Source organism: Triturus cristatus, chromosome 6 (assembly GCF_964204655.1).
Source record: "Triturus cristatus chromosome 6, aTriCri1.1, whole genome shotgun sequence".
In the NCBI taxonomy this organism is placed as follows: Eukaryota; Metazoa; Chordata; class Amphibia; order Caudata; family Salamandridae; genus Triturus; species Triturus cristatus.
This window is the reverse complement of record NC_140589.1, coordinates 1369090682-1369107412: the sequence shown is the minus strand read 5'-3', so window position 1 is coordinate 1369107412 and position 16731 is coordinate 1369090682. Positions and strand designations below refer to the sequence as shown.

The 16731-nt window shown below is 44.6% G+C and overlaps 1 protein-coding gene across 1 annotated transcript in view; it reads left to right on the top strand.

The window, feature by feature from the left end:
• Nucleotides 1–16731, top strand: part of VRK2 (VRK serine/threonine kinase 2) — a 370448-nt gene that overhangs the window by 325847 nt on the left and 27870 nt on the right. The window contains exon 13 of the mRNA XM_085612369.1: nt 4841–5011. Within this exon, the coding sequence (XP_085468495.1) occupies nt 4841–5011 (171 nt within the window). The remainder of the gene's footprint in view (nt 1–4840; nt 5012–16731) is intronic.

Below are 16731 nucleotides of genomic sequence, written 5' to 3'. Positions count from 1 at the left end.
CACCACAAATGGACACCACACCAGTTTAGAATAATAAAGTATCTTTATCTAAACTCAACGAGACCAAAACGAGAAAAATCCAACATACATGTACTAAGAATATGACTTGAAAAAGGTTTCAAACAACTTGGTCCATAGAAAACTATTGATGCGTGATTTCTCGTCAAAATTCACAAGGCCAAACTGCCGCAGAGATGGGAAGCTTTGGAAACAGAGAGATGCGTGAGTTTCTGAGACCTTGGGGAGGCGATGCAACAGTTCTGCTGCGCACAGGAGAAGTAATGCGTTGAATCCGGTCTGTAGGGGGAGGTGATGCATTGACTCCAAGACAGGACTGGTCTGCGGGTGATGCGTCGGGAAAACTTGCTGCACAGATGCGATGAGTGGAAATCTGGGATGCGACGGCATCGAGCGGCACTGCATCGGTTTCTAAAGCCGCGATCCCTCAATGCGTCGGTTCTTGCAGCGGCAACAGGCTCTGTGTCGGTTTCGGCAGTGACGCGGCGATGCATGGAGATTCTTCTCGCACAGCGGTGCTGCGTCTGAAAAACAGCCCCAAGAAGAGCAATGCGTCTATTTTCTTAGTTCTTCAGGGGTCTTCCAGCAGCAGGCACAACCTCCAGAGGCCCAGAACTGGAACAGGCACCTCCTGGCAGATCAGAACTCTCAGCAGCAGAGTTCAGGGGAGCTGAGGGTGAAGTCGTTGTGGCTCTGAGACTTCAGAACAGGAGGCCAGCACACACAGGCCATTGGAGATCTTCTTCAAGGAGGTTCAAAGCAAAGTTCCAGTCTTTGTCCTCTCCTTGTCAGAAACAGCAACTGCAAGCCAACCCCACACAGCACATAGAAAAGAGGCTGTACTCCTCCTCACAGCTCTTCAGCTTTACTCCTTGGCAGAGGTTCCTCTTAAGTACAGAAGTAGTCTAAAGTGCTGGAGTTTTAGGTCTAATACTTATACCCCAAAATGTCTTTGTTCTCTTTGTGCAAGGGTCTCGGAGTCCAGTCCAAACAAGTTATGTACTCACTGGTGCACTATGACCACAGAGGGTGGAGACAGCATTGTGCAAGGGAGGCAGGCCCTATTCAAGGACATTTCCACCCACTACTCTAAATTGAGCAAAAGTCTATTCAGCTCAGCTCTGGGTCATGCTGAAAGGGCCCGGCACACCACCCTCCTAAGTAGCTGTCTACAGTGAATGCACATCCCCAGCCCTTGTTACTCCAAAACCAGACAGCCAATACCCAAACAGACAGATGCACACAGAATGGTTAAAGAATAAAATAACTAATTTCTAAAAGTGGCATTTTCAAACACACAATTTAAAAAACATCTTTACCAAAAGATGTGTTATTACATTCTGAGTTCAGAGAGCCTAAACTTTATTTCTCTATCTTGTTCCAGTGGGACGTTATACTTGTAAGATGTTACAAAGTATTTCCTATTCTATCCTATGGGGCAAGATAGCCTTTCAATAGTGTAAAACGAAATTGGCACTATTTCACTATCAGGACATGTCACGCACATCAATGCATGTACTACCTACCATAGGGATGCCTTACACGTAAGAAAAGGGAAGGTTAGGGTTTGGCAAGTGGGTGCACTTGCCAAGTCAACATGACAGTTAACTGCGCACAGACACTGCAGTGGTAGGTCTGACATACCTTTTTAAGGGCTACTCATGTGGGTGGCACAATCTGTGCTGCAGGCCCACTAGTACCATTTGATTTACAGGCCCTGGAACACTTCAGTGCACTTTACAATGGACTTACCAGTAAATCAAATATGCCAATCAGGGAGAACCAATTGTAACAACAATTTACACAGGGAGCGCTTACACTTTGACACTGATCAGCAGTGGCAAAGTGCCCAGAGCATCTAAGCCAGCAAAAACTAAATCCAGCGCAGCATCAAAAATACACGCGGTAGAGGAAAAAAACAGGTGAAACCACACCAAAGATGCCAAGTCTAACAGTACGGTACTGCCAGCCCCTCATCTGTCTTGGAATGTTGTATTGTTAAATATCACAAAATAGAAGAAAACAAGGGATTGAGTCTTCTCTGACTCCCTTACCAATATTTAAGTCTCACACAACAGAGAGAAAAAGTTTATAACAAACATAGCTCTACTGTACGCTAGATATGGGAAAATCAAAAGATGTCTTAATACTGCCCTCACACACTTGGTAGTGTCATGCTTCATCATTGGGCCGCATCATACATCCAGGTGCAGACCAACACTCTGGATGGAGCGCAATTTGTTAGTAAGAAGATGAAGAATAGTGGTGAGGGTAGAGTGTAATAAAGAAAGGCAAAACGAAACACAAAAGTTTAACTCAAATCAAAAAGGAAAACAAATTTTCTCTACTTTGTTCTCCTCTGCACTCGATGGATCACACAAATCTAGAGTGTGATGACAAGAGCACCATCCCCGAAGTCCCGGGTTTAGAATAAATATTCGTAAACTCTTGTAAGTAAACATGGACTTGCGAGGAGGTATTGGCAATCGATATTACTCACTGGGATACTTGAGAGAGCTATGGCTGGGTATATCTCCGCTATTAAGTATATGTATTGTGAATATACGTGTGGATTTTAAATCCAGATTGTGCACCCACGTCATTTGTTGAGTAGTTTGTGTTCACGTGTGGTGTGGTGTCCTCACGTTTAGGGGTAAAGGTGTGTGTTGAATGAATAGGTTGCAATGAGACACTTAAATAACGCATGGGAAATTCGAAAAGAGAAAAGGCTAATGAGAATAACGATGAGTATGGAAATCATGGATGGTTTTCCCTCTTTTATGTTTTTCTCTCGTTGTAGAATTGTGAATCCTCTTGGAAATCTCCAGAAAAGAGTGACGTTGGGGCAAAGCCCAAACATACAGAGTAATAAGGTAATAAATACCCTAATCGGGGTACAGACCAGAAAATAGGGACCAACACCCTGACGAATGCCAGAGCGACCTGGTTTGGCGCAAAAAAAGCTGGCAGAAACATGTTGGTATTTGCAGTGGGGATAGAAGGGTCGTTACCTTCCCTGAATACCCCATATCGTTGGTTTTAATCCTGCCAGAGGTTGACAAAAAAAAAAAAATTGCGGGTTAACCCCTAGGCAGTTTTATAATTATATATGCACCTCTCTTGGTCCCTTCTTCCAGGAGAAAATTTGTTTTCCTTTTTGATTTGAGTTACACTTTTGTGTTTCGTTTTGCCTTTCTTTATTACACTCTACCCTCACCACTATTCTTCATCTTCTTACTAAAAAATTGCGCTCCATCCAGAGTGTTGGTCTGCACCTGGATGTATGATGCGGACCAATGATGAAGCATGACACTACCAAGTGTGTGAGGGCAGTATTACGACATCTTTTGATTTTCCCATATCTAGCGTACAGTAGAGCTATGTTTGTTATAAAGTTTTTCTCTGTTGTGTGAGACTTAAATGTTGTATAGTGGCCATAGCTACCCGTTTGCGGGCAGGTCCTCATATGAAAGCGATCATCAGGGAGTCGAGGTCCTTAAATGTCGCACGCGGTATTCAAACCAGGAGTGTGTTGAAAAAATATAAAAGGTGAGGCAGGGCTGTCATTTTTAGAGAGCTATCCGGCCCGCCACAGACAGCGGGAGGGTCTTCCAAAAGTTCATGTGAGATCTTAGCGACCGGATGGCCTGCCCTATGTTACCCTCCGGGAATATTGGCAATCATGATAGAGGTTGATCCCCAGGTACTTCAGGCATTGAGGTTCCCAGTGCAATCTCCCTAGTCCCTCCAGTGGGAACCCATGATGCACCATCGGGAAAAGATTGGACTTCCGCCAGTTCTGCTGGCACTTTTTTTTTATCTACTGAATTGTTATTTCCCCTTCAAGTTCCTCCGCTTCTATCTCCTCCAAACCTTGGCAAAATTATACCGCCTAGGTAGGCCCGGATCTCCACGGAGTCATGCAGTGTGATGCTTTTAGATAGGGCCGAGTAGGAATTCGGCTAAGGCCACGTTAATCCCCTCCGGAGAGTAGATTGCATTTTCTCCCTCCATCTCCACCGCCATTATAGGAGTTCTTCGTTTAATCGGATTGGCCAGCCAGGACAGCAGGGACCCCGACTTGTCCCTCTTATTCTTCGTCCTGTCCATATGCCTAAAATTGAAGCACCTGAGCATCTCCGTTTGGTGGCGAGGGCTTCCTTGTTCAATTATTAAGTCTTTTGTTACCTATTTGTGACCCTATTTCAGAAAAGACCATGATTAAGGACTCCACTTTCCTTTACATGGTATTCTGCGTATAGGAATAGTACTCTGTATTTAAACTTCCCTCTCTGCATCTTATATATGGCCATTCTGTAAGTGCCAAAACTATGTCAGTGGTGCTATACATCGATGCTATTTGGCCACCACAATTCTGTAGAACATATTTAGCTGAATACCATGGGCTCATCTCCCACAATGTATTTTGATGTGTGGCAATCTTTTCATGCAAATGAAGATCTGATAGCAAGAATAAGGTCCTACCTTAGTAACTTCTGCATTATTAGTTCATCGTTTCATGGGATTCATTGGCATTCCCTTTTTCTTGAGGTAAAATATGCCTTGCATCTTGCTGAATATAGATAACAGAAACCCAAGAAAAGTAAGAACAAAAGGGTCCTGGGTACAATAGTTCCTTGACATGAGGCAGGATCACACATGTGCTTGTTTTTTCCCTATTGTTACTATTTGGTGTATCTGCTAGACATATAAAAGATGTGAAGGTAGAATGTTGTTTGCCTTTCCTATTTGATATTACTTTACATTCACTGCATTAACTTTTTTACTTCTTTCGGCTTCACACCCTTTTCTTTCTTTTTAGTCAACATGTACAGTTGGCGAGATGCCGGTTAACGGTTCAACGGTGTACGTAATGGGTGAGCATCCAAAATGTAATGGAGTACTGCATTCTGTCAACAAACCCCTACAGCCAGTAGCCTTCTCGCAGTGGGCTTTCCCTGGTCATGCAAGGTGGGACCACAACACTGAAGAGGTGAGCATGCTTTTGGACTTAAAAAAACACTTATTGTCATGAACACCCAGACTGAGAGCTGCTTGACTGCAGAGACTCATGAAATAGGAGGGGTTCTGTTCCTCTTGGGATTGAGGTCGTATTGCAAGTTCCATGTTCTGCCATAGGGAATTTATTAAATCAAACTTTAGTGCATTGGGAAGGATGTTTCACAAATGATGCCCAAGTTGAAGCTTTGGTAGTTGGCTACCAAAGTTCAGTGGGAGTTAACTAGATGGAGTGTGGTACTTCACAATATTATTTATGGATGGGAAAGCCTGTTATGTTTTTGTGTCTTCATTTCTGAGTTCCTTTTGCAGTTATGAAGGTTTGTTTTTGTAGGTGAAGTTCAGTTGTAAGAGCACAAGACATAACTTTTTTTTCCACACAGATATCCCACATATATTTAACTGTATAAAAGCCACCGAGTAGGGTAACACTGCGCCCAGAAAAAGATGTCCACCTAGTCAAAAGTTCTGCCTCTCCTCAGCATGACAATTATTTTAACGCTAAGAACTTTGCAAGTGGTCCTCTTGAGATGGTGTAGGTAGTATCCCTGTAACACTTTACATCTGATCATAATTAGTATTGCTTGTGATCCAAACAAACATGGAATAACAAAATGTCCATTTGTACTGATGTGACACCTTTAAGCATGTTACAGATGCATGAAACTGTGCCAGAACTAAATTTGGGTCTTGCCACCCGTGGATGGTTTGTAGAACAGTATATCCATCTGTTCTAGTGTTTCTTATTTACGTATACTCCCACTCTTACGGTCTCTGGTTTCTATCTTCACTGTTAACCCAGATCTTGATGCTGAATCAGCAACAATTGACAGCTTTTAGTGTCACTTCATTGCTGTATGTTGAGCTCTCTTACTCAACCCCAGCCCCTGCAGCCACTTTGCTGAAGGGACAGTACTATTCTGCTGCTGGCCGCATAATCAATATACATTCCTTACACTCTTTTCAACATGGTGGATCACCATTCATACATTTGCCTGATATTACTGTGACATGCACGGCCTTCCCCATGTCCTAGTGCAGTGTAAACTCTGCTTCTCTTCTGTCACCTTTGTTGTCTTTAGCTCTTGAATTTTTCCCTTCCTGGAATTTGCCCACAAATCTCATTCCGTGAACTTTGTCCTACTTGGATCTCACTAGACTTCGGTTTTGGCATTGTCCTTCTGTGGCCCCATACATGATTTCACTGGAAGGGCTATTAATCTGGCCCTTGGGAGCTGTTGAGCACACTCCTGTCATTGTGGTGTCCTTTGCTACCTCCGTACTACTTCTGCTTCAGGATTCCTTTGTTATCCTAGTACATAAGTGTTGTTTCCAATTTAAAATGTGTTGCCGTCTTCCTTCAGATTTCCCAAATATTTTATAGCAGAATGCTCTGCCACCTGACAGCCCATTGTAACAACAGATTAGGAAGATACTGAAATTGGCCGAGGCAGTGTTACCGAAGTTGTCGTATTCAGATTGTCGCGGTGACCTTAAATTCCAGAATGTAACTTTCCACCCTTAGAGTCCTTTGTCTGACCATAGCTTCTTGCATTGTCCTGGCCCTGCTCTCTACAAATTTCGGGCATCACAGCTTTTCTGACTGCTATAGTCCTTTTCTTCTGTAATTATTTTTCTGTGACTAATTAGTGAGCGCTTTCTGTACTGACTGCAAGCCAAATTCCTACGGTTTTTGACCTGGGGAAAACTTTGGCAGATGAAGAATGGATCCGTGCATTATCCTAAAGCAAAATAAGGTCAAATGCCTGATACACACCTCTATAAGTCAACCACTTTATTGTGTCCTGTCCCCACCAATGACAAATTTGATCAAAGCTTAAATCTTAAAAGCAAGTTATGATCTAGATGACAGCTTTCTTGAACAATTGTAATGTGTGCGGTTTAGGAATGTATTGTTCAAGATTTTTAAGGACAGTCATGAAATGACTGACACTAGTAATTGGCACTAACCAGGCACTTTATCTGCAGGACATGTTTCCTTGACTTAGCCAACGTTGTGGCCAGGAGAATAGAAGTGGTCCAATGATCAACTCACAAGACCATGATCTGAACAGTTAGACAAAGGTAAACCTAAGATACATGTAAATGTTATATGACAAAGCTAAAACATTAAAAATGTGACTTAAGTTTCTGAGAAGGAATCTGGAAGCACTGCAACTCTGCCCAGAAATAAACTTGTAGTTCGTTGCAAATTCTGATTAGCAAGATTTTACTTCACGCTCAGAAAACCCACAAATGCACCAGAACAGACTCTTTCCGCTGAATTATCCTTCATTAGAACTATTCATGGTGTTAATTCTGTCAGTTAAAAGCGTATGTCTTCTGTGGAAAGCTCTCCTGTAATTTTGGAAAAAGTAAAGCATTTCATAATACTAAATTAAGCCAGAATGTGCCATAATCTAATGAAAAAATACCTTAAAAAATATTTTTCAGAGATAGCCACATACTAACCTCATTTACCAATTACGAAAAATATGAATGACCCTCAACTATGTTAGTAGTAGTTATGGTTGCGTCCCTTGGGCCTTATGCGTGTTGGCAGATTTAATATGTCATACTTCAGGTAAGTAACATAAACAGACTCAAGCACTTGAATGTAGTTTGTTTTTGTGCTTTGTTTTTAATACCTAAAATTGATTAGTACCCGATAGGAATATTTGATTTATCCTGCACTGAACCTTTCCTAGAATGTAAATAAAATAAAAGGAATTTATAGTATGTAGAAAAATAATTAAAATGGTGAAACCGGTAAATAAAAAGTTTGGGGTTGCGGTATTTTTTTTATTTTTTATAATAACTCCTGTTGCAAGAACATGTGCAGAGAGCTGCATCGAATTCAGAAAGGACAACTCAAAAAAAAAGTAAACGGTAAAGGCCAGAGGGGTGCTGACAGGGGCAATTGTCGAGTGTTGGAGAATGATGTATGAGTAAATTGGTTGAAGTTATAGTTCTAGAGAAGAAAATTTGGGAGGGAGGGGGGGGGGGTCGGCCAAGGTGGCCTCTTCCCAGGAGGATAACACAAGGTAAAGCGATTGGGGAATGAAAAGGAGATGAGGTTGTAGGAACCTTTACCTTAACAATACATAAACAGAAAGGATGAAAAGAAGAGCTGGGAGGACAGCAGTGGAGCGAAGGAGGTTACAGTTTAATTGAGAGAGTATGGATCCATGCAAACTTGTAGAAAAAAATGACAATTTGGTGGGTCTTGAAACTTTTGAAGAATTCAGATTTTTCAGCTTGGTTTGCAGAACTAGATTTATCAAGTTAAAAAAAAAAAAAAAACTCCAACAATTCAGTGCACTAGCAGTATTCTCTTTGCAAAATAATCCACGATGGTCGATCAAGGGATGGTGACCATCAGCTAGAAAATGCTATCTTGCTATTCCCACAGTAGCCCTGCCTGTGAATGTCTCAAGTTTTTGACAGTTTGAATTAATGGCATGAGAATTTGAAATCTTTCTTTTAACTTGGCAGAAATCTGGTCTGCATCTCTATTGCATTATTCTAAATGGGAGTATCGCCACATTTTTGCAGAGACACTGATGCAGCACGGGGGTGTCCCTGTCCACTGCACTGTTACGGTTAGCAAACTTTAAAGTGGCAAGGGTTCCTAGGTGAATTATAAGCTGCTTGCATACTCAGACATTTTTCTTTTATGTGTAGCAAAGCCAGGCATGTTTTTTCTTGAGTCTCAAGATTCTGTGAAATCCGAAAAAGCTGACATTCCCCAACTGACCGCCTCATGATGTAAATGTTATGGGACATTTACCACTTATTCTATCATGAATAGCTTACTTTACTTGATCAAAGTAGTACTTGGTTCCCATATAAACTATCTATTGATCAATATTCCCATATTCGTCTCTGGTTCCTTTTTGTGTTTTTCGTGCTTAGTCAAAGGTACATTGCAGGAATAGAAATCACTTCTTACATACAATTAACATTATGTGGTCATGTAGCAACATCATTCCAAGTTACAGTAGTGCAGAAAGAGAGGCAAGCTGTGTCCATTTTGGCTATACCAGAAGCAAAGGAACCCTGCCCCAAGATTAGACTTTGCTGTTCGCCTGTTTTTCATGTCCATTGTAATTGGCATTTCTCTGGATCTGAAGGGGGTCCCAGTCAAATCATTCTGCCAGACATTACTTATCTATAATTGGTAAATATCAATGTGCTTGGGAAGCTGCCAATCTCTGACCAATATATACCGTTGTGGAAAAAACTCTTGTGTCAGGACATACACAATGCGCATCTAAATAGATGTATCGAGGTAGCGTGTTGACTAATGAAGAAACTTTAGTCACTCCTTCCTAGACAAAAAACACAGTCCGCATTTATACAAATCTACACAGCCAGTGGTCTTCCTCCAATTAGAAACCATTCTAGGTTCCCAAAACACGATAGTAAGAAAAATGCTTAACCCCTTAACTTCTGAGGCTTCTCCATCCCTTGCTGAACTCTTTTTAGCTATTTGGGGTACTTTGGACTTACACCTCCATTTCTTTGTTTCCCCCCACACAAGGTATCCTCGCCAAATTTGCATAATTGTTTCCCAACACCATGGGGATTCTAAAGGTTCACAGGGTTTGTAGATTCCCATGGAGGGGTACCAGAGAAAAAAGCCAAAATATAGCTAAAGTTTAGGTTTTCTGGGGAAAGAAATTGCCTGGTCTCTTTCCTAAAAATGGTATCAATTAAAGGGTTGCTGTCTTAAAATCACCATCACCCCAGCTTTCAGAAATATGCCCATTTTTCCTAATTTCTGTGCTTTCAAACTACTTCGTTTGTGTTGGAAACAGGTGTAAAATCAATGGGTGATGCCAGAAAGCTAAACATTTCTGAAAAGTAAACAAAATTCTGAATTCACCAAGTGGCCATTTGTGTAGATCATTTGAGGTTTTCTTGAAGAAACTAAGGGCTTGATTTGAATCTTGGCGATTTTTGTCCCTAGCCAAACCTGCATCTAGGGAAGCCTACCATATCTGCACATTTCTGAAACTAGACATTCAGCAGAGTCCAGGGTTGTGTGACTTGGGTGGCCTTTACCAGGTTTTATTTTGCCCAGAAGCCCTTGTAGACCTCAAACTTTGGTTTAAAATGCACATTCACATTTCTGGAATGTGTGGTGAGCAACAACTTTCCTACCAACTAGCGTTCCCCCCCATGTCTCCCAATTAAAATGATACCTCACGTGTGTGTGTGTGCGTCTTGCTCCTGCAACAGGAAAGGACTCAAAACGCTACATGGACACGTCAACTTTTTTCACTGAAAACCAACACTTTTTTTGCACTTTGTTTAGCTGTGGATTTTGGGCCCTAGTTCAGCCGACGACGAGTGAAACCTACCAAACCTGCACATTTCTGAAAACTACTGTGAGGACTCCCATTTACCCTGGTTTTGTCCATTCATGTAGCTGGCCCTAGGCCCAACCGCACAAGTGGGATAGTGTTTTTATTAGGGAAAGTGAGGGAACATTGGGCAGTAGGAACTTTGTGGGTCCCTTCAGATTTGGTAAGTTTACATCACAGAAATGCATGGAAATTGCACAATTGTAGGCAATGCTTGAGGTTTGCAGGGCATTGTGAGGAAGAATACTTCATGGGACCCACACAAGGCACCACCATGGCCTCCCCTGGGTGTCTAGTTTTCAGAAATGTCTGGGCTTCGTAGGTTTCCTTTGGTGGCCACACACCCTGGGCCCAAATACTGCCACTAACTACCCCTATTGCCGATTTCTCCATGTTCTGTTTTGAGGCCTATCGTGTTTAGGGTGCTAGGCCCAGCCACACTGTTTATCAAAACAGGTGGAGGAATGCTGGGTGGAAGGAACATTTTGATTTTCCACAGTTTCTGGCACATTCCTTCACTGTAATGTGAGGAAAATGTGTGATTTTAGGCAAAGTGGGAGGATTGCAGGGCATCGCGTGTAGGAAAACATATTGGGATCCGCACAAGGCACACCACCCTGGAGGCCACTGGGTGTCTACTTTTCAATATGTCTTGGTTTATTTGATTTCCTTGGGAGTACAGAGCATGATCCTTATTAGTACAACCATTCACCATTTTGAGCAGGAGGAACTTTAGATTTATTTCTACTCTGTGGGTCCATATGCCACATATCACAGAACTCACATGGACCGATCACACCATCGTCAACTGTAGCCCCCGCCCCATCACCCCCAAGATGACCAAAGCCCCCCACCGGAGATGGAACAAAATCTCAGAAACCAGCTGGGTTAACACCCAAAACAACTCCAACCCTGCTACTGCCACCAACCTCGAATAGGGAGTAAAAAACTTCAATGCCTGGATCACCAATTGCGCAGACAGCATCGTCCCCATCAAGAGCAACATCCAGAGAAAATCCTCCAAAAAGGCCAGCTGGTACACCCAAGAACTCAGAACAGCGAAACGAGAGAACAAACAGTTGGAGAGGAGATAGCGCACCAGCAAGGACACCTCCGGCAGGGTAGCCTTCAAGACCTCCCTCAACCGCCACCTGCTGAGGGAACTAAGAAGACAGCAATTAGACGCATGCATCGAAACCGGTGCCAACAACACCAAGGAACTTTTCAACATTGTTAAGGAATTCTCCAACTGGGCTGCCAGCGAAAACAACATCACCCACTCACAGGAGCTGTGCAACAACCTCGCCCACTTCTTCCATGACATGATCGCAACCATATACAGAAACTTCAAACCCCAACCCACACCAATGGACTTCTTCAACAGAGAAGCTACCACTGTAACCAACACGAACCACACACACACTGACCACCTTGAACATCCTCTCCACCAAGGACACCACCTCCACCATGAAATCCATACACTCTGGAGCTCCCACAAACCCATGCCTGCACCGCATCTTCAACCTCAGAAACCAAAAGATCGGCCAGGAACTCACCACCCTATTAAACACCTTTATCGCCACCTCAACATGCCCGACGCCTGGAAACACACGAAAGTCAGACAACTACCCCAAAAGCCCTCCACCGACCCCCAGCAAACTCAAAAACTACCGGACAATCTCCCTGCTCCCATTCCCACCAAAGGTACTGGTAAAGACCATATACAATCAACTCATGACACACTTGAAGCAAAACCAGCTACTCAATGCCTCCTAATCCGGCTTCCACAGCAGCGCAGCCACACCCACCGACAACATCCAAACCCTCCTCGACCGAGGAGAAACAGCATCTTTGATCCTCCTTGACCTCTCGGCAGCCTTTGTCACCAGATCCCACAACACCCTGATCGAAAGTCTCCACTAAATTGGCATCCAAGGGGATGCGCTCAGATGGATCACCTCCTTCCTCGCCAGAAGAACCCAGAGGATCCACTTCCCACCTTTCACCTCTGAACCCAAGGATATCACCTGCAATGTCCTCCAGAGCTCATCTCTATGCTCTTCAATCCATATATGACCCCGTTGGCCAACATAGTCAGATCCCATGGTCTCAACATAATTTCCTACGCAGATGACACCCAACTCATCCTTTCATTTACCGGCGATCCCACCACCACCATAACCAACATCCACAGATGCATGACAAACATCGCCAAATGGATGAAGAACTGCCTGCAGCTGAACACAGACAAGACAGAAGTACTGATCTTTGGCAACAGCAGCAACACATGGAATTACTCCAGGTGGACCCGCACCCTCTCCCGTCAACCACGCCAGAAACCTCTGAATTATCATTGACAAGAAGCTCACCATGAAATCACTGATCAATGCTGCCTCATCTGCCTGCTTCCTTACTCTGCGTATGCTACTAAAGCTCTTCAAGTGGCTACTCCTACACACGAGACGCACCGTGACACAAGCCCTCATCAGCCGACTCGAGTACGGCAATGCCCTCTATGTAGGAATCACTGCACACCTTGAATAGAGACTTCAGACCATACAGAACGCCGCAGCAAGACTCCCCCTCGGCCTTTCCCGACAAACCCACATCACACCCCACCTCAGGAAACTACTGGCTACCCGAACAGAAGAGATGCCAATTTAAGCTGCTGACCCATGCACACAAGGCTCTACACAACCAAGGACCCACCTACATTAGCCACCTCCTCAACTTCACCAACCACCGAGAAGACTACGCTCCGGCTCCCTTTCACTTGCTCCTTATTCCCTGCATCTACAGAAGCAGAAATGGAGGACGCTCCTTTTCCCACATTGCAGCAAAAACCTGGAACAGCCTCCCCACACACCTCCAGACCATCACCTCACTTACCAAATTCCAAATGACCCTCAAGACCTGGCTGTTCGAATAAGCCTCCAGTGCCTGCAAGGGCTTGGATACCCTATTGGGTGATTAGCCACGTTTTATAATCCCTGGTTGGTTGATGTATCAATCTTGCGGCCAAAAAAATCAAAATGTCCTCATTCTTGCCATGTAAATAAGGATTCTCCATTTCCCAGTTGAGCAGAAAGACTGTCGGGGGTTTTAGGACGGGAAGATATGTCCAACACCAGGGTGGTCCATCCACACTCCAAATTTTATTTTTCTACTTTTTAACAGCAAAATTAATATCCCTGTTTTCTAGTGGGCTTTGTGCCCCACAGGGGACAAGTTGGAGATACCCCCCTCCCACCGAGGCCGTTTGGGCAGAAAGGCTGTTAGGCCCAGAGGGAGGGGAAATCTGACCTATGCCTTTGTGGTTGCCACTTCCCATCCACAAAAAAAAAAAGTACAGCTACCATTCTCTGGTAGGCTTTCTGCCCCCGGAGGACAGATAAGGGCTAAACATACACTATCAATGCCCCCACGTGGACAGAAAGACATATTGTTCTTTACAAATCCCTGATGTCTAGTAGCCTTCCTGTCCCTGAGGGGGGCAGATTGGGCTGAACACACCCATCCACCCTCCTGGTGGGGGCAGAAAGACTAATAGGGGTGAAGGGAGTACAGGCCCATGCCCTGCGGCCGCTCTCCCCACAAAAATTGTTCTTTATGAAACCCAGGTGTCTAGTGGGCTTTCTGACCCCCTCCCTCCGGAGATCAGATTTGGGGTTAGCATGCCCATCCGGGGTGGGCCAGAAAGACTAACAAGGCATGGGGCAGGGTGGAAGCACAGGCCCATGCAGTTGGGGCTGACCCCCGCCCTTCCCCCCCCCCCAAAAAAAAACACCAGTAGTGTTTAGTAGGCTTTTGGCGCTGAACAACCCCCCATCTTTCCCAAGGTGGGGCAGAAAGACTAACTGGGCCCTGTGCGGGGAGTGGACACAGGCCCATGTTGCTGGGACCGCCCTCCCACCCCCAAATAATTGCCTCTAACATCCCTTGTGTTTCTTCTGCACCCCCAGGGTGAGCACTCCCATCTGTCCCGCGTTGGGGACTGCAGAAAGACTAATTGGTCCTGGGGCAGTGGGAGAGCCAAAGCCCTTGCCATTGGGGCCACCCCCCCCGCAAGAAAATGTCATGGGACAAAATGCTGTTGTCTAGTGGACTTTCTGCCCCACCAAGAAGGGGCAGAAGGACCAACTGGGCTTGGGATGGGGGAGCACAGACCCATGTCATTGGGGCAACTCCACCACCCCAAAAGAAATACTGCCATGCAAACATTTCTGGTGTCTAGTGGGCTTTAGATTGAGGTGAACACCCCCCTATGGGAGCAGATAGACTAATTGGTGGGGCCGCACAGGCACATCCCATTGGAACCGTTCCTCCCACACAAATAAATGCAATTAAAAAAAACTCTGATGTCTAGTGGGCTTTCCAATTGTGGGTGAACACATCCATCAGGCTGATAAGTGGGGGGTAGAAAGACTAACCAAGCCCAGGGTAAGGGTGGCGCGCATGCCTATGCCATTAGGGTCGCTACTCCCACCAAAACAAACACTGTTATAAGAACATCCCTGGTGTCTAGTGGGCTTTTCACAGTCCGCCCCTCCCCGAGGGCCAATTGGGGGTGAGGAACCCATCCACCCAATTCTCCCCCCCCCTCCATATCCCTCCTCCCCAGTGAGAAATCAGAAAAAAACGGAGCCCACGATGGGGGAGGGGAGCACAAGCCTAATTCATTTAGGCTGCCACTCCACCAAAAGGAAATAACGACATAATAGCATCCTTGGTGTCTAGTGGGCTATCTGACCGCCCACTCAACCCTGTGGGGCAGACGGGGGGGGGGGGGGGGGGGAATGAACACCCACATCTGCCCCCCCAGGGGAGGCAGAAAGACTGAGCACAGGGTCAGGATGATTCACAAGCCCATGCACAGGAGGGCCGCTCCCTCCCCTAAGCCTCATCCCTAGTGGAGCAGATCCCTGCTTGGGGATCACACAGTCAGCCCGATCCCCAAGCATGGTTCCACTAGGGGAAGGCAGCCCTGGAAAGTGGACATTGTCTCCTTTCAATGCTGCTTTTCCCATGATGATCGGGTCTAAGTAGGTGGGGGGGGGGGGGGGGGGGGGCAGTTATGCTCCCAGCACGGATCAAAAGTGAATGCAGACCACACCATTAGCGCGGTCTACTTTCCCTTCTGTTTTGCTTTACACACTGGCGTTATAGCAAAAAAAACCAAATCCAACTCACAACGCGAGGGAAGCTTTACCCTTGCGTCCCGATGTAGATTTTGAAAAAGAAAATGCTTCTTATTTAAAAAAAATAATAATATATATATATATTTCTGTGCCCAAGAGTACTTCCTGATGTCTCCAGCACTACGCAGGAATCATAGTCAATATCTACAGGACTGTGAATTGAATCTACAGTTAGGGAGTGGACAGTATCACCGTTCATCATAGAAATTGTTGGAACTTTGGACCCAAAGCTACAGGACTCGACATAACGTGTGTGGTAAAGATACTGTTGGGTTGAAAGTTAGTAGCATAGGAGAATGGAAACACCTAACAATAATACTTAAGAGGTATCTTATTAAAAGGCGAGTTGGGGTTATCAATTGAGACAAAATGAATAAGTAGAATAGGGACAGTCTTTATACGTTAATAAAAGGCTCTATAGCTGGAAGAGGCCTCGCCCATCTTGACATGCTAGAATAAAAACAGGTCAATATGCAGCTTAAGCTGGGATGTCTGCAGCCGCATTACTGGCCCCTGTCAAAGACGTACTTGTGCTGAGTTTCTGTGTCAGACAAGTAGACGTAAATAGGCAGCCATTACGTATTTAGAAATATTACGTGAACACAACCTTGTAGAAACCTTTTGGTCCTTTGGCCATCCCAGGTTTGGGCCAACTTAAGCAGAAGGAACAGAGAAGTAGTGCCCGACGTATCTCCCTTAACACACCTGGAGACTGGAGATAATGCGTGTTGGACACTTAACGAACTGTCAGGTATATATGATTTATTATCGGTGAGGGGTCTGGCATTTTGTCGCAAGTGCGCACACACAAGCAATCGACGTTGTTATATTTAAAGGCTTTATTGCAAGCCAATTTTAGTGCAGAATAAATGAAAGTAGATCGTTGCAAAAATATAAAAACTTGAAGTGAACACGAAAGCACAGAATGTAAATATTAAGTAAGCAAACATATGGTTCTTTTGTTAAGAATCCCTGCATGTCAAATTTCAAAGCGTCAAAGGATTTTCCATAAGGTGGGTTTGTTATTTTAATTAAGTCCACACACTTCAGTACCTGAACTTTGTGTATTTTTCAAGTCTGTCGGGCCGGTTTGCGTGAGGAGGCCAAATTGTGTCTCTACAGTAGAA